The sequence below is a fragment of the Gambusia affinis genome, linkage group LG21 (genome assembly GCF_019740435.1).
Source record: "Gambusia affinis linkage group LG21, SWU_Gaff_1.0, whole genome shotgun sequence".
NCBI classification, from domain to species: domain Eukaryota; kingdom Metazoa; phylum Chordata; class Actinopteri; order Cyprinodontiformes; family Poeciliidae; genus Gambusia; species Gambusia affinis.
The window spans coordinates 9,131,004-9,157,480 of record NC_057888.1 but is presented as its reverse complement, the minus strand read 5'-3'; the positions used below and the strand labels follow the sequence as shown (position 1 = coordinate 9,157,480).

Here is a 26,477-nt window from a genome sequence, read left to right as displayed (position 1 = left end):
ATAAAAGCAGTGTTAATTTAGTTGCAATTTATTTCATTTTCATCTTCACCCACATCATAAGATCTGATCACAAAAATACTACTTTCTACTTTCTGACTCAGTCACCTAAAATTTGCCTCACAGTCTTCCAAGTTATTACTTTAATCATTCAAACTCCACAATTAAGTATTCATTTATCCCTAACAAACTGCTAAACCTGCATGCAGGTTTGCAGGTTTTCCTGCATTTTTAGAAATATTAAGATAGAGTTAATGGACTGTTTAGAATTTTTAGTTCAAAGCGTTATTGAATGAATTTTACAGCCTGGCCCGCGCCTGCTTGAGCTGATCCTTTAGTTCCAGTATTGCAATAGAAGAAAGGTGAACCTCATCGGGTCCGTCAGCGATTCGCAGGGTTCGTGCATACGAGTACCTGGGAAACGAGAGGAACAGTCCAATCAGAAGGCTGAATCAGAATTAAAAAGCACATCTTCTAATGAATTTGTATGTAATGAAACTCATTACATAATCCAAGAAAATACATTTCGGGTTCTTATTTGCTGGAAGCCATAATCATCCAAATCACTACTTAAATTACCCAGTCACCTAAATAAATCACACTGCATGATGATTTATTCATATGCACTTCTATGCGAAGAAAGACAAACTTACATCTGTGCCAGAGGGAAGTCCCCTGACACTCCAGCGCCTCCATGAACCTGGATGGCACAGTCCACCACCTTACACACCATCCTGGCTGCTGCCACCTTGATCATGGCAATCTAGAGGACAGATTGTGACATTAGCATGCTATGCTACTAATCAGGATTTAAATGCTTAGTTTTCCAAATTAGAAAGTTAATGAGCATTCTGAACATCCCTTCTAGTTACAGTAAAGGAAAACATCCTTAATGTTTGTGTCTACAGGTGGATTTGAGTCTGGGATTTAATATTTATGCTCATGTGTAAACCAGAACCACAAACTACCAACAGTGTTACCTGTTTGCGAGCGGCCCTGCTGCCCAGATTATCCAAGGCATGAGCAGCAGAGAGAGTCAGTAGGCGGGTCTGCTCTATCATCAGGCGGCACTCTGCAATCCAGTGAGCGATAACTTCCTTCAAACGTCACAGAAACAACAAGATTACTTGACCTGTCCTTCAACTGACAGCAGAAGGAAATGCCTGTGTGACTCGCTCACATGCTGGTAAAGGTTTTTGCCAAACGTTCGCCTGGAAGCGGCCCGCTGACACAGCAGCTCCAGCGCCTGCTCAGCGCAGCCAACAGCTCTCATGCAGTGGTGCAGCCTGCCTGGGCCCAGACGCCTCTGAGCGATCTCAAACCCTCGGCCCTCCCCTGGAGGAAAATGTATGTCAAGTGGGGGAAGGTTATTAGGCTACTTCCTGTCTTTCAAAGGACAAATCAATTTCTCAGGCTCCAAAAGGTGTCGCTCCTCTTTAAGACAGGAGAGCTTTTTACCCAGGATTATGTTGGAAGCAGGGACGTGCACGTTTTCAAAGTGGACCTCAAAGTGGCCACCATGGATGGCATCTGAAAAGAAACAAGGAGAATCTGTAAACCACGTCACATCGGTTCAACTTTCAAATAGGGGATAGCTACTGAGAGACGATCCAACCATCATGTCCGAACACGGTGAGTGGTCGGATGAGCTTTACGCCCGGCGTGTCCATAGGTACGAGGATCATGCTGTGCTTGCCGTGCCTGGGAAATAAGTTCAGACAACGACCTTGAATAATGAAACTTATCCAAAGCTAATCAATTTTTTGATCTTTACTAAAGTTTAATCAATTTTACAGCTGTTACCGCTGGGGGCATTGCATCATCTATTCTCTGCCAAAAAATGTTGGGTGTGTTGGAACTTAAAAGTTGAAGTTGGAAACAAAGACAACGGGTTTTATATCGAGGGTGTGACTGTTAGTAGATTTTGTTTCCATTAATACTTGTAGAGACAAGAAAGATGCAGATCTACAATTTTTTTTGTTTTTTTTTTAGATCATGTCTTTATGCAATATAAATATGCGGATAAACAATGAAGAATAGTGTTTAAAAGTAAATCCACTTAAGTAAGTAAATTTCAATCAGGAAAAGCTCATTTTAGTTGTAACCCAAAACCCCACATGGTGGGCCAAAAACGTGAAGTATTGGGCTCTATCGCAAAAAAATACACACAACAAGCTAAAACCATTTGACAGTAAACTGGAAAATATGAATTAAATGAAATTTGATAATTTGTGCAAAATTAGAAAAATGTGTAAAATGTGTAGCAGAAGCAAACAAATCACAAAAAAAACGTCTGACAACCCAGCTGACCTGCTGTGGCCACGCTCAGAGCTGCTCCTGCACATAACGATGGCCACTTTACATCTGGCACTGCCCGCACCTGAAAACACAAAGCACAAAAAGTCGCGTCATCGCGGTGGACCATAAAATTTTTTTAAAAAAAAGACGAACTGAACCATTCACGCTCCATGACCTTCACCACTTCATGACCTGAATATGCCCTGAAAACAGTCCCTGTTGTTCCCTGGGAAGTGCTGAGCTTGGATGGAGCCTCGAGAGAGATTAACAACCCCCGACAGCGGGAAAAGCCACAGGTTGATTTACATTTCCGCAGTTGGATTCTTTTGGGATTTTAGCTCGTTATTGGGAACAGACCACGTTTGTTTGAAATTAAACAAAAATTGTTTCTTTTCTTGACACAAAAATCCCCTCCCCCCCTAAAATTGCATTTCAATACTGCCACTAGAGGGCACTATTCTATGCTGAATATTAAGATTCTGTATAGGAATCTTCAGCATGTCACAAACTGAAAACAGTGAGCATAGATATATGAATGAGCTCAGTGGACATTTGAAAGATCTCTTAATATGAAAAGTGTGGCATGCATATGTATTCATACCCCTTTAGTCTGATACCCCTACAATAAAACACACCCCAAACAATTGCCTTTAGACATCTCCTAATTAGAAAATAATATCCATATCTGCAGAACTCATTCTCAAAAGTAAAAATATCAACCTTTAAATGAGCTAGAAAAAAAAACCTTTGCTGCAATTGTAGTGAAAGGTTCAGTAATTCATTGATCCATGGGGACTGAATACAGAAGTGCACTACACTTTTCAACTGCGTGTTCATAAATCATATCATGAAGTACATAAAAGTTTGGAGTTGTACTTTTTCAAAAAGTGATATGATCAAAAAATGCAGTATTCCAGAAAGGGTGAGAAATTTATATTTCAAAACTAAAAAGACAGCATTTTATATGAAGCACTTCTCTTTTGATTTTTAGGCATTTCCTGTTTTGATGTTTGATCCCAGCGCTGTTATTGTTACCGTCTCCAAATTGTTGAAGGATTTCTTTACTTTGTTCACTGTGAGCTTTGAAAAAATGCCCTCATTTTGGTTTTTCTGTCTCGTTGCCATGTTTACCAAAAACATTTTTGCCTTTTGTAGGGTTTTACCGCCTCAGAGGCGTGACGCCAAACTGCTGATTGGCAAAAAATACAGATTACTTTGGAATTTCCTTGGTTAGAGGTCCATTTCAGGTCACGCCCACGAGGCCTAATGTACATGGCGAGGACTGATGGCCTGACTTCCTCTTTAAATCGTTGCCCAGCTGGAAAAACTGTCCCCTAAGGACAAGACATATGGTCACCAGACTGGAACAGACAAAAAGATGTGAGTGTTTTATGGAAATCACAGCATGGAAATCTCAGCACGACTGCATGCAAACTCTTTCAACCAATTCGGTGTGACAGATGTGTAGTCAGTTACAAAACAAACTGTAAAGAAGTCAAAATAACTGATCATACCAGCCTTGTAACCACAAACGCAAAATATACAAACAGCACCACCCAGTAAAAATAAATAAATAAATAAAAAACACACCCAGGAAAGCCTGTTTGGCCCGAGGGCAGGTTCAACTTTCTCATTGAACCCTTACATAACTCACATGGACCACGATCTAAGGCGATCATGCCCAAACAAGTCCCATCCACACAGGAATGGAGACAGACATTCAAGAGATTCATCGACACCCAAACATGTCATACTTAAGTCACTAAATCATCCTTCAAAATGAAATTTTTTATTTGTCAGGAAACCCCCCCCCCCCCTCTCCCCCATATTTACCTATTTATTTAATTTCTGATCCCAAACAAGTTGGGTTTGTTTGCACTGTGTCTAAGTGTACAAACATGAGGCAAGGGAAAGACCAGGAATGTGGCACTGAAGGATATTAAAAAAAACAATCTGGAATTTCTGAGGAAGCAGACGAAAAAAAAAAACAAAAACATCGGCACAGTGTTGGGTTAACAGCATCTCAAAACAGATCTGCTAGTAATAGTGTAATGCATACAAATACATAAGATCCAATCTTTCACATATGTAACTGCTTTCATCCGGGTCATTCATAACTTCATTGCTGGGCTGCATCAACCTTTAAACCCATGAAGAAGATGAGATGGCCACTTGAAGCCAAAAAATATCAATTTTTATGATCTTGACAGTCAATCAAATCAAGGCTGGACAATATCAGGAAAGCAATTATTTGTGATAATATTGCAGAATATGTTGATGGCAATATCAACGATGACAAACCAACATTTTTTTACATTCATCCCGCCATTTTCTTGGAGTTTTAGCACCTCGGCCACAAAAACAGATATATGTGGTATATTGAGTCTGTCCAAATATATTTTGACAAAAAGAGTGTGAATAGAAGACAACTAACATTCAATGAAATACTGCATCCAAGCAGTTCTTGTTGTTTGCAAAGCAGTTATTGACATTGCAGTGATGTATACTATGTTGAAATTATTCTATACTGATAATTATTCCCGTCTTGCATGCCTCTCTATTTTTCTGAAACTTTCAAGAAAAGCCTCCTTTAGACTCCTGACAAATCAACAACTCTCTAAAATATGTTTTATTCACATTTAATAATACATTCTTTCCCAGTCATAAAAATTCCTATCTAGGAATGGTTCATTGTGTGTTGTCTGCCCGAACCAGATATGATCCAGCAAGTCTTAAATTGATAAAGAAAACTGCAACAAAGGTAATTTACCCCTCCTATATAGAGCAAATCTGCCGGTGACACTGCATAGCAACCACACCCACCCTACGGTCAACTGCTAATACATAACACACAAAACAAATGATAATAATTAATACAAAAGATTTAACTAATATTAGTAGGTTTTTTAGACTAGGAAAGGATTTATCACATATTACTTCAAACCTTCACAAACACAGCAAAGCTCCTACTGGCACTCCCTGCTCTCTTTAGTTTATCTAAAAAGAATGAAAAACTTGAGTTTTTCATTCTTTTTAGATAAACTATCTATATCCTTGCATAGAGCTTTGCGTGGACAAACAAACAAAAACTATGGGATTCTGAGTCATCCAAACTATGCATTCAGGAAATGACCCAAACTTAGACACTCGCGCACACATACCCACACCCACACACACACACACACACACACACGCACACACACACACACACACACACACACGCCCACACACACACACACACACACAAATGTATTCAGAGCTACGTGGAGAAGGGACACGCTCCTCATGCTGTCAGGGCAGGGAGGAGAGCAGGCTCAGCAGAAGAGATTAGTCATTTCAGTCCTGGAGAATACAATAACGCACCTCCTCTGGACTTGGTTACAGTTTGTGTGCGGCTCACAGAGGTTTTTGTAATCCTTACCGCGCTAAGAAAAAAAAAAAAAACTGCTGACAACAGGTAAGACATTTTCTGATTCGACCCATTTAACACTGAGCTGGCATAGTAATAGTATAAAAACTTGGTTATGCTAGTTTATTCTGTTAATTCTGAATTCAAAATCCCTTTTTATGTTCCTGATACACTGTTTAGCACGGAAGCTAATCTTGTTTTTATTCAAATAGGAAAGAGATTGATTTACAATTGGGCTCCAAGTCAAAGTCCTGCTTTGAAGATTTTATGACGTTATTAAACTTAGAATGAAGTCATGATACATTTGCTTTGGTATCATTACCTCACAAATGCAGACATGGTGAGAAGTTCCAGTGTTTTTGCATTTGTAAAAAATATTTTCAGAGCAAAATCAAATTAGAATGTTGATGCTACAACTTCACACCAAAGCATCAGCAACAGAACATTTTATATAAAGTAGATTTAATTAAGACAGCTAGAATAAAATAAGAAAAAGGTTTAAAAAAGGTTAAAAAAAAAATAAAAAAAAGAATAAAATATTTGCATTACTTAATGAACTAACCAAAAAATACCAGGAGCATCTATGTATTATAGGTAAAGCAAAACAGAATTTTAATGTAAAATTATAAGGGTAAACTTTTCTGACAATTCCTTTTTAAACACCTTTAAAACATTTCACAATTGTTCTGTAATTGGCTTGTAAAGACTAAAACAAGCACTTTGAAAGAATGGCAGCAAGCTTGAACTTGTTGTAAGCGACACACAGCTGTTAACAGTGGCAAATGCTTGGCATTTTTTCTGTTATTCGAAGAACATCTGCTACATTCACTGCAACTTCTCCCATTCGGAACATCGTACTTCATTATGTAACAGAACTGGACACTTTGAATGAAAGGAACAAGGCTCCCGTTATCTCAGCGAGAAGTGCAGTCGGCCAAAAAGAAGATTCAGGTTACCCATACTCTCTCAGGAATTATGTCATCAGTTTCACAACAGGCCTTGCCTTTGGGGTGGACAGGTTATTAAACTCCGCTTTGACCGAATCAAATTAGATAAACACAATCCGCCCCATAAATGATGATCTTTAACATCTAGATCCCGATTCAAGAAATGACTGCCAGTAATAAAAAAATATGCTGTTCATGAATATCATGGATTTCTCAAATTCTTTTTGTCTCATAATTGATACATAAGGCATCTGTGGTCCTTTATAGTTCATATTTTCCAACCAAAAGGATGTGGATTGTATGACGGCTTCGAAAACAAGCAGAAATACACTTAAAACAACTTATTTACTGGGCATCATAACTGATACATATTTGCCTCACAGTTTTTTTCTAATTAAAAATAAATTTAGCATCAGTCATTTGTGTCTGCAGGACACTGTTCTAAAATTGATTAATTAATTATGTGCAGTTAACGTTTTAAAAGAAAGACTTTGTACTCTATGAAAACTTAATATAGCCATCTTTGATTTAGATCTTTACTCAGCAAGTAGTAGAAGAAGAAAGGAGTTAAATGAGTGTTGTTTTTTTTTTTTTTTTTTTTTTTGGAAGCCAACCGTTTATTTAAAGATGATCTCAGAACTCAGCTTATTAAAAATGTTGACAGCCTTATAAGATTAACAAAGACTTTACTGTGTGAGGCAGTAAGACTGTCCGGACACATTGTCTTCTACATGTGCAGTGAAGTGCCAGGAAATGAGCATTGACATCATAACCAATATGTCTGAAAAGTCTCACATAATGGGATGTCCTGTTGAAGCTGTGCAACAAATCCAGGATCCTGGGTTTGAAAACAGTTTGCATGTCACCTTCATGCCCTGCTGCACTCATTTCCTGTCAGTTTTGGATTGCCCCTGCAGCCATTATCTCACTGATGTGGTAAAAAACAAGCTGCACTGTTAACTGATATAAACATGCCATCTTAAATACCCTGCAATAGATGTTATCAGCTTGCACAACAGGTTGTACAAGTAAAACTCTATAGACAGATTATACTTTATTCAATAAATCAGAAGCTGTCGTTTCCTGAAGTTTCCGGATCACTCGCTGCATGCAAACTAAGCAAACTCAAAAGGTATTTAGAAGCTCTTCAGGCCAGTTTAGTTGCTTTCTTTCATCGCCCTCTGCAGAGATCCGTTTACTGTTGTTCTTGAAGCCCACACACATGCCTGACAGGCTAGACTTTAGGGAAAATCAGGGAAGATTCCTTTGTACCTAAACAGAATTCCCATTTCCTGTTTCACCACTGAGAGTGCATTGCAAAAGCATTCATCTCCCTATAATGTATTCAACTTCCTTGTATTTTATTGAGACATTTATGTAACACACCAACACTGAATACCGTCTAATTTTGAAGTGGAAAGAAAATGTTGCAAGGTTTCGTCAATTCCCTTTTTGATAATTAGATTTCTGAGAAGTGTGGTGTGCATTTCTTCACCCCCTCCCCGACACTTGTAAATAAAATCCAATGCAGCAGCCTAATTAATAATAATAAAAAAAGATTGACAGTCTTTTGCAGATTAATATGCTTTAATCTAAACCATTCTATTGTAGCTCTGGTTGTGTGTTTAGGGTTATTGTCCTACATTTTGTTTTCTCTAGCATTGCCCTGTATTTAACTGTATAGGCTTTTCCATCAACTCTGACAAAATGAGAGAAAGTTTAATGAGTGTAAATATTTCTGCCAGTGAAATGTTCTCCTATTTCACTAAGCACATCTCTATATTCTGCTCTTCTCAAGTGCAGGAAACATGGAAGACTTCTACACCAGTGAGGATGCTGACATCAGTTTCAACGATACTTATGAATACGACTATGAACACAGCGTCTGTGAGAAAGAATCGGTGCGTTCTTTTGGCAGCATCTTCCTGCCAATCATCTACACCCTGGCTCTGGTGCTGGGCCTGGCTGGGAACGCCTTGGTGGTGGTGGTCTACACGTCCAAGTTGAGACTCCGGACCCTGACTGACATGTGCATCCTCAACTTGGCCATCTCAGACCTGCTGCTGCTCTTCACCCTGCCGTTCTGGGCTGCCGACGCCGTCCATGGATGGAAGCTGGGCGTGGCCGGCTGCAAACTCAACTCCTTCCTCTATAGCGCCAACTTCAGTTGTGGCATGCTACTGCTGGCATGCATTAGTGTGGATCGCTATCGGGCGGTGGCCCAAAACTCAGCAGGCAGAACTGGGACGGGTACCCGAGTCAGGAGGCAGTGGATCCTGGTGTGTGTGGCACTGTGGGCTTTAGCCATCTTTTTTGGCCTTCCTGAACTCATCTTCTCCAATGTGAAGACTTCCCATCACAGGACCAGCTGCACGGCCATCTACCCAACCAGAATGGCCCGACCTGCCAAAGCTGCCCTGGAGCTGCTGGAGGTCATCCTTCGCTTTCTTGTTCCCTTCTTGGTCATGGTGGTCTGCTACTCATGCATAGGCCGGGCGCTAACTAAGGCTGCTGGGGTGCGCAGAGAACGGAAATGGCGCGCACTTCGGGTCCTCCTCGTCGTCGTGGCTGTGTTCCTGCTCACCCAGCTGCCCTACAGCGTTGTCAAGCTATGTCGAGCGATGGACATCATCTACCACCTCGTCACGGACTGCGAAATGAGCAAGCGCTTGGACCGCGCTCGGCAAGTGACAGAGAGCCTGGCGCTGTCCCATGCCTGCATCAACCCCGTCCTCTATGCCTTCATCGGGTCTTCCTTCAGAGGACATGTCCTGAAGGCTGCCAAGCACCTTGGACAGAGACTTGGAAGACACTCGAGGCAAGTCAACGAGGAGCCGGCAGTGGAGATCGCACTCCACTCAGCGAGCCAGAACCAGTCTCAGTCTGTTTCGGAGGACCAGGACACCAGCACATTCACTATCTGAGACTTTAGCATGTACAGTGTTAGCCATCTTTACTGGCATTCTTGGTAAATATGTGTTAAAAGCCTCAAATTAAATTCATTTTTATTGCAGTAGCATATTCTCAAACTAAAAGAAATTGAGTAAAAAATTTCCTGCCAAGAAATATTGATGGCACAATAATTGATACACCCGTGAATCCTTTGCACAAACCATCATTGCCCATAAAACAGGACTCATACGAGGACATTTTCACAGAGGTAACACACAATTCAAATTAAAGCGAAGTTTACCAAACTCTGCACATTTACCATTTCGATGGTAGGTAATTGAGACTTAATGGAATGTAACTGAACTAATAGGTCATTTTTTCAAAATGAGAACTTGACATGTTTAAGATCATTATGATTTAATTTTAGTTTTTTGTTTTTTTTTTGGCATGCAACAAGTGCTCTCATTTGAGCACCAGAATTCACCAGAATTATGCAGTAATGTGAGGGTTGGGCATGAAATACTTTATTTTCATAAATTAATTAAATTAATTCACCCACATATTTATTTACAAATACGAAAATCAATGGGGGAACTTAGAATAATGTGTGTCGCCCTGGGGCACATCAATATGAGGCAGGAGGAAAACTGGAATCCAACCCACAATCTTCTGATTGTAAGGCACTCCATTAACTACTGAGTCACTCTAAAGACTTTGCTAATGACTTCCTGAAGCCTAATATTATCACATTAAAGTGTTTTAAAAGCCTTGCAGAAACCCTATTCTTAATTTTACAGCATGTGATTATCCTACTATAATAGAAGATGAATTACTTGAAGGCTTTTTACAGATATTTACCACAGACACACCTAAAATTCTCTGATACTATATGCCTATTTACTTGATATATATATTTACATGCATTAGCTGTCATACAAGCTAGATAGGAGTAGCCGCACATAACTTAACGGCAAAAAAATATATATAATGTAAAGTTATACACACTAAGCTATGTGTTTTGTATAAATGATGTATTTTCTTAAATAAAAGAACAAAGCCTCCAGCGACATGCATCTGTTACAATTAAATGCAGCTAAATCACAAGTTGCTCAGGGGAACTGTTCAGAACAACTCCAATCCAACTTTACAATCAGCCCTGTCTTCCAAAATCTCATCTGCATCGCATTTCATCACATCCTGCGGCTTTGGGTTGGGATGACGGATGGCTTGGTTGCACAGTGGGTGACCCATTGAGTCGAAAAACATTTGGCAAGCAAAGACAGGAGAGCTCGCAGCAGGAAGAACCCTTCCATGCCATTAGAGTAGTAAACAGCAAAGTCGCATGTTCCTTAGAGGAGCTTAAAGCCTAACCGCTGTTTTTCATACACTTGTATTTGTTTATTTCAATAAAATAAAGTTTAAAGCGCAAATGATTTGCAGTGGAGAAGAACCTCCCACTAGAACTCGCTTTTTTATTTTTTTATGATGCCACTACGCACGATAATGCCAGACCAACCCTGATACACTTCACATCTTGGCTCAGAGTGCTGGGTGGCCAGAGTCCAATGTTTAATAGTTTGTTTAAGCCTCTTTGCTCGACAACAAAGAAGGTTGAGTTTGTCTTGGCAAAGCCTGGTTTTAAAATCCATCTCAGATACTTCCAACAGACATGAAACAATCTGTTGACTTTTTTTTTTGACGTGTTTAGTAGTCATCAGCCCACCTGAGTCGGCCTCTCTAAATCCTTAAGGAACTTTGGTTCTTAGATCAAAGACAGATGTCCAGCCTCTAAATGTATTTTGGCCAAACCTCAGCAGTGTACAAATTTATAAAACAAAACCTGCAGTAGAAAACCATGTGACGACGAGGTATGGGACCTTGTAAAAGTATTATCGCCTTCACAAATTGTCCCACTGCAACCACAAAATGATGTAGATTAGTGCAAGTGGAGAAAAACATTAATTTAAAAAAAAAACACATTTTTTTACAAATGAAAATCAGAAAAGCAAAGCAACCTCTCACTAAAATCCTGTGTCGCTTTCAGACATCACCCAATTAGTAAATACAGTCAACCTGTCTGCGGTTTAATCTCAGTATAAATATGATGTCTCAAAGGTTTCTTAGAGAACATTAACCAACAAACAGCATCATGAAGAGCATACAGCAGACAGGTCAGAAAGGAAGCTGGTTCCAGAGCAGCATCCCTAACTTTAAACATGTCAAAGAGTTCATTCCGTCATTTGAAAATGAAAAGCAACTTCAGCACCACTGCAAATCTATCTAGAAATGGACTGTCTGGGACAAAGCAGAGCATTATTCAGAGAAGATGACAAGAAGCCTATGGTAACTCTTGGCAACAGGCATCAACAGCTCAGGCAGAAAAAAAAAGTCTCTGGTGATGAAAAGCCACAAAACGTGCTGTTTTGAAGCTAACCAGAAAACCCTACAAACGTGAAGGAACGTCAGATTGCATGTGGAACAGCGTTCTGCATGTTATTCCTTAGCAGGGTCACAAAGCTGGGAGGGGTCAGTAGGAGGATGAACTGTGGGCTATACTGGAAAAAGAGCCGAGACTCTTTTTGCACCCAGTAGAACTGCCTGAAACATCCAGTCAGAACCACAATCCTGTTGTTTAAGCTGAAGTGTTCACATGGCCTACACAAATCTAAACAAAAATGTGCAACAAGATTTGAAGACTGATGTTCACAGGTGCTCTCCATCCACTCTCACTATGCTAGAGCAATTGTACAAAGACTTAACTGCAGAAAACAAAGTATTCAAACAGGGGGGCAAAGAAACAAAAGCATGCCAAGTCTTTCAGATATTTTTGTTTATTATAAAAAGGTGGAAAACTACTGTGTATTTTTATTCTGTCACTATTGTGTACTGATCTACAATACAAAATCCTAATAAAATACAAACTAAACCTGAGATTTCTTTTCTCACTTCAGAGGTTAAAGATTTAAATTAAAGTGACAGTAAAGACATGAAATAAAGGACTCAAAGGAAAAATTGAGATTAACTTTAAGAATCGCACCACATATGGAATGCATGGCCCTTCTCTTCTGGTGAGTGTTTTGCTTTATTCCTCCAAAAAACATAAAACAAGTGCAGAATTCTACATTTGAAAGAGATAAAAAACATATCTAGAAAAATATGCGGTTTGCAAGTTTTTTTGTCATTTTGCTTGTGTAACGGTGCCCACTCCCCTCCCAGAGCATGAAGATAACAGATAACAAGCCTGGGAGCAATTTGAGTGCATTATCATGCCCATGGGACATAATTATACAGCTTCCACACCACATTGCATTGCCAGCCCTGTGCACCCTTTCATTTAGAAACCATGTCCAACAGCTTCAGGGGGAAATGGTGAAGGTGAAAACTGCATCTTTATGTGACGCATACGGTTTGGAGGAACTCTAATAAGTTTAAGCCCGGGAGTGTATTTCTACGGCAAGTAGCTCTGCTTTCAAAACAGAAACTAAATTGTTTTTTCTGACCATGAAACCTTGGTTAAGGAAGTTCCTTTTCGTTTCATTCTGGAAAAATAGACTGCAAAACCAAACCAAAGAATCCCCCTAGTAGATTCTCTGGGACGCACCCGGAGCACGTTGCTGAGGAACCAGCATCGATTACTGGAAACAATGAGTCGACCACAGCAACACTACCTTGGAATTATGCTGAATTACAACAGCTCTGTCAAGTTTCACTTGTTTTGTTTCCTACTTAGTCAAGTCAAACAGATCGAGTTTGGATATTATGACTCATACGGATATATAAAAAATTTTTTTTTTATTTTTTTAAGTCGCATGCTACAGTGCAATAAACACGGGTCGCAGAGAGCAACAACCCGTCCATCAGCACACCCACATTCTTCCTGCTAACAGGAAGATATATTAATGCTGGCAGAGGATCTTTGTCACATCACAAATTCTTTCCATCGCAGGACATTTTGCATCCAAGAAAAGGAGGAAGGTTGAGCAGGAAGAATGTCAATGCAGATGTCTGACAGACTTGAAATATAAACTGTGGATTGATGTCAAGAAGAAAGACGTTCAGGGGAGAGAAGAATTCATTCACATGCAATTCAACACTCAGCTTTCCCATGAGAATGAAAGGCAAACTTTCAGGTCACACATATCAGAAAAAAAAATAAAAAAAAGGGGTGGGGGCATATGATTCATAATAATATTAATTCCTTCTGTAGTATTTGGGTTTTAAAAGCCAAAATATTTTTTTGCAAACTTCACATTTACATTAGTGAAGGTAGGACTGAGAAGGATTTTTTCGGCCAGCCTCCCATAACAAGCGACACTCCCGTGTATGGTTGTTCCTATAACAACTATGATAGTTGTTATGATAGTTGTGCCAAAGAAATGTCCCTCTTTGCTGTGCAACGGTGAGCTTTGTATACTCTTTTTTTTTTTTTTTTTCTTTATACCATCCTCCTCGTTGTGTGTGGTGGCAACATCAACGTGGATTCTCATCCAGCCTTGTTAGCCAAACCTCCAGTTGTTTTAAAACTTTAATTGCTGCTCTGACTGTACATACAGGCAAGTTTGAGCCAGTAGTTGTTTTCTGGCAGCAATTTCCTGACCTATGGAATAAAACACACACACTGGCTTTACTGGAATGCAAGGAGCCAGGAAAACACTTGCAGGTGTAATTGCACTGTGTCTGACTTTTTCAATTAGTCGCAACATTTTTTTTTTGGTTTTTGCAGCTTCTTTTCCAAAGGTAATACTATCTATATTAGTGCTGTGAAGTAAAAATGTGCCAATAATGTAAAAAATAAATAAATAAATAAATAACCCCACCCCAAAAAACATTATTTCATACCAAAAACAAGGTGGAATGTTTTTGTAGAAATAAGTAAGCAGTTAGAAAAGTTCCATCCATCTTCTGTACACCCTTATCCCAGTTGGGGTCTAGAGGGGTGCTGGTGCATATCTCCAGCTAACGTTCCGGGCGAGAGGTGGGGTACACCCTGGACAGGTCACCAGTCTGTCGCAGGGCAAGTTAGAAAAGTTGAACTTGTAAATTTTTACAAGACAGTATCTACAGTTTCATTGTAGAAAAAGAAACACAGATACATCTGCACAGGTGATGACTTTACTATTGGGGAAATAACATGACAAGGAGTTGTAACACTGCTGCATATTAAACCCAAGCTGCCATATGTCTGTCTTGTGAAGCACCCAGCAGGCGAGCAAAGTTAACACATTTCACTACTTCAGTTACCAATGTTTCAGTACATTTTTTATGAAGAAATATTTCTTCAGGAGTTGCTGACAGTCTGTGTCACAAACACACAACCCACCCAGAAGAGATGCTGCAATTTTACTGAACTTCTGACTTTTTTGTTTAAATTTACATGCTGAATTGTGACAGTATAAGAACTTATTTGTATTTGGACCAAATACAAATGATCTGAAGACTGCTTAAGAAAAAAAGCAAAAATAAATAAAATTCTATGCTACCGGTAATAAATTTGTCCAGCTGGTAATGAGCTGAAAAGCCAAAATATTTCTAAAGACTGCAAACATCCATGTCGGAAATGGACAAACATCATTAGCCTTACTAGTGCAACCAAGAAAATTAAAAATGGTCAGATTAGATTTGTTTTAGTATCTTTCATTAAACTTATCACATTCTGCAGCACCGGAAAGGTATGTTCTGTTATATTTCCCATTTTGAAAAGTGTCACATCATATTCACGCTTCAGGGAAACAGTCAGTCATGGATGTTTAATTAAAAGTTCCTGGATACTAAATAAAGTAAAACATATTATTAGTCGCACCAATAATTGTGGATTAAAAATCAATTATTTAACATGGGATTTCTTTCCCTATGTGATAAACAAATTATTAATTTAAGGATTATATGTTTCTCTTTTTTTTGTGCTGGGTTTCTGCTGATGCAATAAAAACAAATATTTTTTTAAAGGTTTTATTTACCACAGCTGTCACAATATGTGAAAGCTGCTGCACCTGGCTTATGTTGGGAAGAAGATTAAAGCCTGCTGGAGTGTGTTAAGGCTGGTATTATAAACATACTTGAGGTTGAAAGTATGTTTATAACATTCCTTAAACTAAATGTGTATTTTACTTTGTTTTACTACAAAAATTCCCCCCTCCCCCATTAAGAAAATTTTCTAAAATTAATAGTTGGGTTTTGCCTTGTGTGACATCATCCTGTTGAGCATTTTTTTATTCAGTAAATATTTAACATGTAGTTTGTTTTTTAAAGCCAATTAAAAACCGACTGGTAAAAAAAGAATCATATGAATAAAAATAAAATGACAAATTTAATGGAGGCAGTGCTTTTAAGCCTTTCAACATTTACCGATTAAACATGTTGCATTCTGTTTCCTTTTAACCAACTTCACTCCTTTTGAATGATTCTCATCAGAGGTAACACTTATTTCCTCTGACTCACATGGAGAGATTCTTTATAACACTTGGATTCCATGACCTTTTACCACGTTAATCTTCTGGCAAACTAAAAGCCTATTTTTCACAAAAAAACAAACCACATCCAACACTTTTGAGCTCATTAAACAAGCTTTATGTTATATAATAAGCATTGTATGAGTCATCTGTATAGTTTTATTGTCCATATGAAAGCACTTTGAGCTCATATGCATCTCTTTAAGGCTCCGCTTAAAAAGCATGGACAACATCTTGTTTACATCTACAGCTTGTTCTCTCTGAGAGACAAACCTTCGGGTGGACAATAAAATTTTTAGGTTTATACTTCCAAATTTATTCTTTTATTTTACGAGTCTGTTCCATTTATAAAACGCTCTTAAACAAGCTCTGTTATTCCAAATAAAACTACTTGTGCTGTGTTTATTAAGTATAAAGTGTTCTGAGTTCATTTTGATTCCCTAACAGGATAGAAACCTTTTATAGAGGATCAAATAACCATTGACGTACTCACCACTGCTCCACCACTTTTTGCCATTTATGATGTAGGTGTTTTTGTCTCTGTGAAGTCTGCACTCCATGTTAGCTGCATCGCTGGAAGCAACGTCAGGCTCTGGTGGTAAGAATTTCGGAGGAAATGAGTCAACGAGACTTCCAGAGTTTTCCCGTGTCTTTGTTTTAAGCTCGGATTCCAGCATAGGCCACAGTCAGTAATTAATATAAATAAAACAGAATGCTCAACTCCAAAATGTAAACGATTGACCAGCAAAAGAGGCATTCATGTTCCCACATCACCCGGTGAAAGAAATAACTGTTAACTTCCCCCCATAAGAAAACAAATAAACAAACAAATAAAAACTAATAATTGTGTTTAGAAAAACCACAGGGATGTTTGCATTCTCTGTAATCACCTCTGGCAGTAGCATGTCGCCATTTCCAGGCAGTGTGGGAAGTACATGAATGGAAATTACACAGTATTTGTTGCCACTGGCAGGTGATGTTTTGAAACGGGAGATTTACAGTGTCGGTAGCAGCCAATGGTAGTCTAACCTCGCTTCAGACCACAACCATTCACATGAATCCAGTGAAAAGAAGCAGAAGGATTTTGTAGGAGTAGATCAGAAGTTTCAGCTTTCCAACTCTTTATGAGTTCAGCTGTGAACATTTGTGTTCACGCCTTGCTTTACAAAGAACAGGTTATTCCAAAAGTATTCAGATCCCTCAAAGCCTTTCAAATTTTTCATGTTTGAGCCATAAACTCCATTATGTGTTATTCATGCTAACTGCAGCTATAATCCTGTCAGGAACAGTGGTCTGTAAGATGTTCAAAGACTGGAAACAACCCGATGTGCCTCAGATTTCACGATGTTGTTTGTTCTCTAACAAACCTTGAAGGTCTTCACAGAACACTTGGATTTTTCAAGATTAGATTATATACAGTTGGATTTTATTTCAAAGCATCCAAACAAAGAGGGATTTGCTTGTACTTTTAGATTTTTATTATCAAAGTAAATAAAAATTTGACTTTTTAGATTTTTGTTTGTAAAGTAATATATATATATATTTTTTTTAAATTACATGCCCGATATCTTCTACTTAATTTATTCTACTGATGATGTATCACATAAAATCTTAATATACATTTAAATTTATGGCTGCAAAGTGACAAAAAGTGAAGTACAGTTACACAGAGTGAATTTGTTTGCAAGAGAGAAATCAAAAGGGGAAAATAACTGAAGTGTGATCCTTCAGGATGAAGGGGAAAATCTCCTGAATCAAAACACAGTGAAGCTCATAAACTATCTGGTTTCCATTTAGAGGAAAGTTTGAATGCTTCACCACACACACAGATTCCTCCCTCACACAAATACTTGATTCTCTGCCGTTATGTTACATTTGAAATCTTCACGACCAAGGTCAAAAGTGTGTGACTTAATCTCGAACGTTTGGGAAAAGGCCAGGAAAAAAGAAGAGAAGACTGATGGGGCAGATCTGGAACTCTGGTTCTGTGTTTAAAGCTGTTGGGAGACAGGTTGGGTCCGAACACAAAGAGATAAAGTTTTCTGGGAATATTATGTCCAAGAGTTTAAAATGCAGACCAATTTCGACGTACATATTTTTTTTACTGTCAATCCCTCTGTTCTAAAAATCTACCTTGAATTGTGAATCTATTTTATGTAGATCCAGATCATGTTGTACGGTGGCCGTGAGGTGCAAAGCACTGCAAAATTAACAAAGTACAATTACAAATTCAAAAACACAACGTAACGAAAACACAACAAAGTTAACGAAAACGGAAAGGGTATGTCCCAGTTGGAGACCTGAGAGATCACTGATTGGACGAACCGGAAATTTTCGTTAATGTTGTAGTGTTTTTGTGTTTTCATTAATATTGTGTTTTTGAATTTGTAATTGTGCTCTGTTAATGTTGTAGTCCTTTCGTTAACGTTGTGTTTTCGTTAACGTTGTAATTGTGCCTTGTTAATATTGTAGTGCTTTGCACCTCAGGGCCACCGTAAATTTTGGAGGATTTTGATCTCAACAATTAGCCAGTAAAACAGGGAGCACTAAACTAGACCTCCCAGTTTCCATTAGCAGAAATAAACGGTGGCTGAGTCTGAATATTCAGGCAGTGGAAACTGTTGCTGCAAAACCACATAAACCGAGAAGCTTTAATGTTGATGATTAATCCCAGGAGGTTTGACCTTTATTCTTAACAGGTGGTTTTTTTTTTAACAGAGCCACAAGAAACAAAAATAACAAGACACTCTAATGGAAAGTTTACTCTTCATGTTTCTCGATCCCTCGGAGGGACTGCATTTGCAAAAAAATATTTAGCAACCTAATCAAATAACTTGGACTGTATGTTTAAGTCATAGCTTTTCATTTTACTTCACTTTAAAACATATCATGAATAAAGTCACGAGTTCAAATTAGAATAAATTATTTCTTAAGGTCAGATTTTTTCCCCACTGCATAAATGAACTAAATTTAAAAGTTTTCTACATTTTTATTAGGTGAAATCTTGCAATAATAAAAAAAAAATGATTTCAAGGCTATTCCGATAAATACTTGATCATATCAATACCTGTCATACAGAAGCAGGAGCGGATTTCTCCGCTCAGTAGAGGCTCCAGCCATTTCTTCTTCTGCTCCTCTGTGCCGAACATATGGAGCACCTCCATGTTTCCTGTGTCTGTGGAAAAACATCATTAATGGAGTTTATATACAAGCTTCTTCTACACGCCCATTCTATTGTTGGAGTTCTTTAAATCAGGAATATTTCTTAATAAACTAAGCCAATAGACTGGAAAAAAAAAATATCCCTATGTCTTGGTAGGTTAGCATAACTGGAAACCTACCAAGACGTGGCTCTCCACAAAAACAAGACAGGCAAGGGTAACATAAATGAGAAAAGCAGCCAAGAGGCCTATGGACTCTGGAGGATATCCACAGGCCAGGTGGGAGAATCTGTAACTATAAGTGTTGCAGTTCTTCCTGTGGCAGGAAGAAGAAAGTCCCATTTGTAGTTTACTATAAGCCATGGAGGGGAAACACATGGAAGCAGGTGCTCAGGATCAGGTAAGACCAAAAATGGATGTTTTGCCCTATAAAACAAAAAGATCTATCTATGTTGTGCAAATCATAGTGGATTTTTTTACTGTTATGGGAGAAATAATGGGATCCCAGAGACAGGTTCTGTGGGGGTGTTAATATACAGGCTTTAGAGAGGATGAAAAAAACTCCCATCATTCCTGAGGTAAACTCCCAGTTCCCAGCTCACATATCAGGCTTAAAGAGGAGTAGATGACACAAAAACCTTAGAGAACTTGCAACCTCCCAACACAACAGCCAGGTTTCTTCTTGTTGATTTTTTCCCCTCAATTCAATACTTGGGAACCTCACATCTTGGCAGAAAAGCTCCTTTAAATTAATTAAAAAAAACAACAACAAAAAAACAGCTTAGTTCTGTGGGTTATGGACTTTCTGACAAAGAGGCCGCAAAGGGTGTAAGTGGATAACATGAGGTACAGAGGTTTGACTACAATACCACAGAGATTTTAAAAGAGTGTAACCGGGCGTGGCAGTGGCACAGGAATAGAGTGTGAGACCCGTGTGTGGAGGCTGCTGTCCTGGATGCGACCGTCATGGTCATGGTTCGAGTCCACGCCTGTTGACCTTTGCCACATGTCTCCCCCCTCTTTCACAACCCACATTCCTGTCAAATCAGGAATGTAAGTCACAGACCAACTGTGAACTCTTGCTCCACTGCTGCACTTAAACTATATAAGCACTTCACACAGAACATAGTCACCATAAATTGTTGTTTACTATTTGTGCATGTTCACATACAAAGTGTATATGAATTTTATTAACTCTCTTATTCTTGTACTACTCAAGTGCCTCGGAAAAAGTAAATAAATTATTTCATTGCATTGAAAACCAACACAGAACTTCAGTGAAACCCAGTAGCTGCAGCATCAATTTCCCAGGCGTTATTATTATTTTTTCTCTTTGTGTAGAACCAAATTCAACTGCAAATCTTTGGAAAAACGTGATATTTGATGCTCACAGACACTCTCCATCCAATCTGACTGAGTTGGAGCAATTTTGCAAAAAGGAATGGGCAAAATTGACAGATGTGCAAAACTAGTCGAGACTGGCAGCTCTAATTGACGCAAAAAGTTACCAGGGAGGCTGCAAGTCAGACTTCACAGATTTCTATCTGTAAAAGAAAATCATGTACAATCTTCATTCCACATCAGTTATGTCTTGCTCTGTCTTGCCTGTCACATAAAATCCTGTAGGTGTGGTTGTGTCATAACAAATGTGAAAAAGATTAAGCAGGTTGAGTATTGATTAAAAATGTTATGACAGATAAGAAAATGTATTTTGCATGCAAAGAGAACTTCAACAGAACATGAGAGAAGTTAATGTATTCGTGTAACTTAAATAAATAAATGATTGTGACATTTATGAGCCCAATATGTCAAATACACCTCAGGATATGACATTATTTAGTTGCTGTCTTTTTTTTCTTTTTTACCCGGAGCTTGGCAGTTGAACACGTCGGGAGCAAAAAGGCAGCGGCCCGTTTCTTCTGCGATGTAGGAATAATCCAACTGAGTGAGTCCACTGACCGCCGGCAGGAACAGGTTCCACAGCCCGGCCTGCTTGGCTTTCTCCTGGACTCACAGGACAACATTTATTACAAATCTGTTAAACGGAATGAATGACACTAGACTGAGTCCATGGCGAAAACAGCTTTGGTAGACTTTGTTAACACTGAAAGACCTGGTGAAAAAGGACTGAGATCCAAAGTTAAACAAAGTTGGTATATTCTTCCAGCCTACCTTTAGATCCTCTATTATTTTTGGGTCTTGCCACCTCAGAGGAGACTGGGAATGTTTAGTGTAGTATTCTGCAACTTCCTGAGGAAATAAACAATTGCATTATGAGAAAAAAAAAATCTATTCTGATTTTTTTTCAGCAGTGAAAAGCCTTCTCATGCAATACAAAAGGTTAATTTGCTCAAGTCTTAAACTGTATTTTGTTGGTTTGTTTTGGTGTGTCCAGTTCTTTTACGAGAAAGCCAAGTGAGTACTGGTAGATATTCTTTGATATTCAGTGAACAATGAGGGCTCTGTGTGCAGTAAAAAGCAAACTATCAACAGACTTATGGTTTTCTCCATTCAATTAACTAATTCATGTGGCACGGATGAATTGGTCTGTCAGATCTTCCCACGTCAAAATTAAGCCTCTGTCTGAGCAAATGAAATGCCCCCTGTCCTCGTTGAAGCTCTTGGCACTGACCTGCTGAGCAGGAAGCACATACTGCTGCATGAAGTCCTTAACCTGCTGGAGAACAGCCTGGCCTTTGGCAGTCTGGGGGAACAGCCCGTCTTTTGTTGGACCTGCGAGCGGGCTGGCAGGAAACACATCGGAAACATGTGAATGGTTGGCAGGATGCACTCGGCAAGCTCCAACTCCTGCTTGCTTAAGATCAGTCAGCACGTGGATTCAATTAGTATTCCTACCTACAACAACAACAAATTCTGGTACCGAGCCTTTTGATGTCAGCCACAGTGGGCTGTAATTATACTGGTTTGTTCACATTAAATTCATCCATCCATTCATTCATTATCCTACATGCTCATTGCAAGTTGGATTGCAAGGGGTGCAATCCAACTTGCAAGAAGTCGGTGTCCATCTCCAGCGGACAATGAGTGACAGGTCACCAGTCCGTCGCAGGGCTCACATTAAATTATAACTTTTCAAATAAGTGGATATCTGTGCATTTTTCATTTCATTAGTGGAACTAACCTTTTGGCTAACTGCAACGCTAGTTTAGCCAAAGGCTCAACAGTCTGGCCGTATTGATCTGCATCGGGCGCGCTGGCATTACCCAGCAGGTAACGAGCATAGATCCCCTGCAATGAAACAGAAAAATAATCATTTGAAGTGAAAGACTCACAACTGTCATTACAACATAAGTGGGTGTAACTCAAGGACTGGATTGGATGCAATATGTGGTACGATTTTATATTTCAAGTGTCACATAACCAGGCGATGCATCCGAATAATGTATTTGGCCATTTGGGTAGATGCTAATGCTCGTTGTAGAGAGGATTTTATGCAATATTGATGGAAGAAAAGAAAAAAGTAGGTTAATAGTAACATATACTGCCATTGCAGTTTACAGCCATATGACAAACATATGCAATGTGATGCAAAGATGTAAAAAGGGGAATAAATGATACCTGGTAGGCATAGTGTTGTTTTTTTTTTTACAAACAAAACTCTGAAAAGTGTGTCTTGCATTTGTGTTCAACCCCCTTTAGTCTGACACCCCAAAATAAAATCAAGCGAAAGCTACAGCACTCAAAGCTGTTGCACCTTTTTCCATATTTTGACCACTCCTGCGACTCACTCATGCAAGACAGGTGCGACTTACATTGCTTTTTATAATTACTTCTTTCTGAAGCATTTTTGACTGTTAAATATAATTTCATACTGAAGGAGAAGAACCAAAGATTAAACATTGCTGTCTCTAGTCGTGAGGAAAACTATCCGCAGGCCGAAAGCTAGATGAAGTCTATAGATCGATGCATAAAGATCGACAGTGTACTGACGATCTGTGCTACCTCATCAGATTTTCCTACCATAGTGCATCTAGATAACTATGGTTTTACCTTTTGAAACTGCTACACCTGTTGAGGCTTGCGAACCATGCAGTTACTTCTCCATGCCCTGGTAATTGCCACGGAGATGAATATGAATTGCTTTGCATGTGGGCTTTTATGGTGTTATTTTAACGCTTAATGCAACACATCCGCCTCTATGCCAGCAGACGTCCACGCCAAAGTCGACAATTTCTGGGAGTTTGTTGAAAAGTTACTGAACGCAACATGTCACCAGATCATATCAAGAGCATGGGCAACGTTTCACTCATGTTTGACAATGAGCTATTTTGCAAAGAAGAATGGGCAACAAGTTTCAGTTTCTACCAAGACCCCAAAAGACCTAAACATGTTGCAACTTCATCTACAGTGAAGTGGTACCACATAGTATTGACTCGGCAAAGCAGAATACAAATGCATATCACACTTTTAAGATTTTTTTTCCCTGACAATTTAAAAAGTCATCCATCGTTTTTCATTCTTTATTTTTCTTACACTAATAACACACACTGACATTTGTGGCCATAAAACATACACCGATATGGTTTAATTCTATCACACAGGCAAGTGTGTTTGCACAGCTGGATGTGGTGGAAAACCTGAGAAATTGCAGCCGCTTTAAACAGAGACAGAGCCAAGAAGAAGTTCAGCGGTGGCAAGGAAGCAGGTGGGATCCCCCGACACCTACAGTAAATGGAGATCAGGTCACTAGATGATGGGATACCTGCACAGACAAAAGTTTATATTATATTATATTATATTACATATATGTTTTTTTGTTAACAATGTGTGAATTATTATAATCACGACCAACATTTAATTTTGCATTACCTTCTACATCTTTAAGGTTGAATATAAAGCTTTTAATGCTCTGATCAGAGGGGCAGTAGAGAGGCATGAGGAAAAAGGCCAGGTCTGCAAGAGGGTTCCCAGTGGTGGACAGCTCCCAGTCTAACGAGGCGATCACCCGGGTCTGATCATAAAAAGGACAACCAATGAGGAAATTGGTGAAAAATGCATTCTGTGGTCATAACGACCTTCTAGGAGGTATTACCTCAGTTGGGTGGAATATCAAGTTGTCAAGTCGGTAGTCTCCATGGACGAGTGTGACCTCATCATCTTTATCTGGTAAGTTTCTCATCAACCAATCACAGAGCTCATTCATGGCAGGAATGTCTCTATGGGCCGATGCGGTGTACTGCTTCGTCCATGTGGACACCTAGAAAAATGAAGCAACATTTTTTTACATTACAAATCTGACTACATGCTTACAGATTTAAGGAAGCTTACTAAGTGCAAAGTGTTTAGCTAACTTGTCTCTTGCAGTATCCCGGCCCTCTCCCGAACCCTTCAAGCTTTAGTGATGCTAAATCCAGTGAATGCAACTTTGCCAGGTTTTCCACTGCAGCTGTATATACGGACGTTCTTTGAGCTGGACTCATTCCAGGGAGCTGAAAATCCCTGAAAATGCGGCCCTGCTCATGATAAAACATACAAAATAAAGAAAAACAAGTAAAAATAAATTGAATGGGTATGTTTTCATGTGGTACAAAGAGTGCATTGCAGCAAAAGCATTCCCACCCCTTGAACTTCTTGAACATTTCCATCATGTTACAACCATAAATTTTCATGTATTTTTGTGAATTTAAGTGTCCAACACAAAGCAGTGCATCTTTATAAAATAGAAGAAAAAACACTTGGAAGGGACTGTGTGAAACTGATTAAAAAAAATAAATAAATGCATATGTTGTTGTACAGTGCATGCATTCAAATGCTTACCTTTACATGTCCCATGAAATAGAATTCCGTTCCAATTACTTCAGCATCATTGCAGAACAAAAGCGGCTGAGGAACGGGAAAACCAGCAGAGAAGAGAGCTGTCTGCACCCGGTACTCTCTATCCACCTGCAGGATGTCCGGACACAAGGTGAGCACCACTGAAAGCAACATGGAATGCCCTCTGAGCACTAAGGCCACATTTGGGCTGTTCACAAAATAAAGGCGAATCTTGGGTGTTGACACACCAGATAAGAATTTTAACCAGACTAATTATTATTACACACTTCACCAATAAGGTGACGGCTGTCAAACAGCTCAATACCAGCCATTATATCTCATCATTGCTTGTCCAAGACAAAAACAATTAACTGTTATTGCGCAATGCTGTCCTGTGTAAGCACTGTCACTTCTAAATATTGTGAAAATACAGCTTTCTGTAAGGGAAATATATTTTGAGAATAAAGTTTTAAAATCTGCGCACAAAAGTAGAAAAACTACTATTTCACTTGAAATAAAACTCAACCAACTGTACACATAAAGCATGAGGCATTGACATGACAATTAATGACAATTAAAATGCGTTAATTTTCATTAACGCATATTAATTACAATATATCGTTAAATCGATGGAATAAAACAGATTCTCATCACTGTTCCAGTAATAATCTACAACTTAAATAGGGTCGTATTGCTGCCCTCTGCTGGAAAGAGACAAAACTGCATCCAGAAAGTTAGCAAATTTACGTGCAATATTGTGTTTAAAGTCTTGAAACATTGTTGCGCAGGTGATTGACAACTCATGAGTAAAGCTCACCTTGTGCGCCCCCGGCAGCAGCTCACCGGGGGGCTTCTTCCTGAGAACATAATTAGTTAAAGATGTCTGAATTAAGAAGGTTGGGTTAGACTGGCCAGCACTGCAAAGATAAAGAATATTGTTAGCATTCTTATCATTAGTGACTGGGAAAGTGAACGCAGACTGCTGAAATTAGTTATTTTACCTGTACTGTCTCACGGTCAGAGTGTCGTTCTTAGATACCAGTGACTTCTCATACAGGTATCTTTGAAGGTTGCCAACATTGAACTTATGTTGTTCTCGCACAGATGTTGGTTGGTCTTCCATGTCTCAGGCCAAATCTTCTGGTATAATCATTACCTGACACTGTTGAGCTGAGCAGACTGCACAAACATTTCACAGCGCTGAAGTTGGTTTCTTATTCAAAGATTCAATTTGACCTTTGAATATATTTCAAAGATTATGTGCCGTTTGGGATTTGTGAATGATTAACTTTGTTTATGAAAAATGAAGGCAATATTAGTGCCATAGTCTTAAATGAAGATCTAAGTAGTGAATAATATTTCTTTCAAGTTTTGCTTTTTTGGTTGCAGTTTTTATGATCAAACCCATCTGGAATAGCTGGAACAATAGCACTGAAAAATTTCTTTAGTGTTTTCAAATAGAGAGTTTTTACAAATTATATGTTTACATTCTTTTTATATTCCTGTATTGCAGAAAGTCGTCCAATAAGATTATAAAGCAGGGTCCCCT

General features: G+C 38.9%; 2 protein-coding genes across 3 annotated transcripts; one reads left to right on the top strand and one right to left on the bottom strand.

Moving 5' to 3' along the window:
* Positions 1-12: 12 nt before the first annotated feature.
* On the bottom strand, positions 13-26,143 carry acad11 (acyl-CoA dehydrogenase family, member 11). Its single transcript, XM_044105298.1, has 20 exons — positions 25,930-26,143; positions 25,746-25,845; positions 24,932-25,057; positions 24,466-24,627; positions 24,207-24,371; positions 23,984-24,125; positions 23,752-23,876; positions 22,296-22,402; positions 21,786-21,897; positions 21,326-21,403; positions 21,019-21,157; positions 19,060-19,167; positions 16,486-16,584; positions 2,308-2,377; positions 1,613-1,698; positions 1,456-1,527; positions 1,178-1,332; positions 978-1,094; positions 651-760; positions 13-411 (listed from the first exon to the last, which is right to left on the bottom strand). Exons 1-20 carry the CDS (start codon positions 26,049-26,051, stop codon positions 297-299), a joined length of 2,310 nt encoding a protein of 769 aa, XP_043961233.1. The 5' UTR covers positions 26,052-26,143; the 3' UTR covers positions 13-296.
* ackr4b (atypical chemokine receptor 4b) lies at positions 5,455-13,117 on the top strand. 2 transcript variants are annotated; one of them, XM_044105300.1, is made up of 2 exons: positions 5,455-5,752; positions 8,455-13,117. In XM_044105300.1, exon 2 carries the CDS (start codon positions 8,460-8,462, stop codon positions 9,573-9,575), a length of 1,116 nt encoding a protein of 371 aa, XP_043961235.1. In that variant the 5' UTR covers positions 5,455-5,752; positions 8,455-8,459; the 3' UTR covers positions 9,576-13,117. The 2 variants fall into 2 exon arrangements, with proteins under 2 accessions (XP_043961235.1, XP_043961234.1); XM_044105299.1 differs by having other exon boundaries at positions 8,450-13,116.
* Positions 26,144-26,477: the final 334 nt, after the last annotated feature.

Coding starts and splice junctions, on each gene's coding strand:
- acad11 (XM_044105298.1), bottom strand. CDS start 26,051: ATGGAAGACCAACCAACATCTGTGCGAGAACAACATAAGTTCAATGTT. Junction 21,158..21,325: donor AAATAATAGAGGATCTAAAG/GTAGGCTGGAAG, acceptor CTGTGAGTCCAG/GAGAAAGCCAAGCAGGCCGG. Junction 16,585..19,059: donor CTCCTGCTTCTGTATGACAG/GTATTGATATGA, acceptor TCTTACCACCAG/AGCCTGACGTTGCTTCCAGC.
- ackr4b (XM_044105300.1), top strand. CDS start 8,460: ATGGAAGACTTCTACACCAGTGAGGATGCTGACATCAGTTTCAACGAT.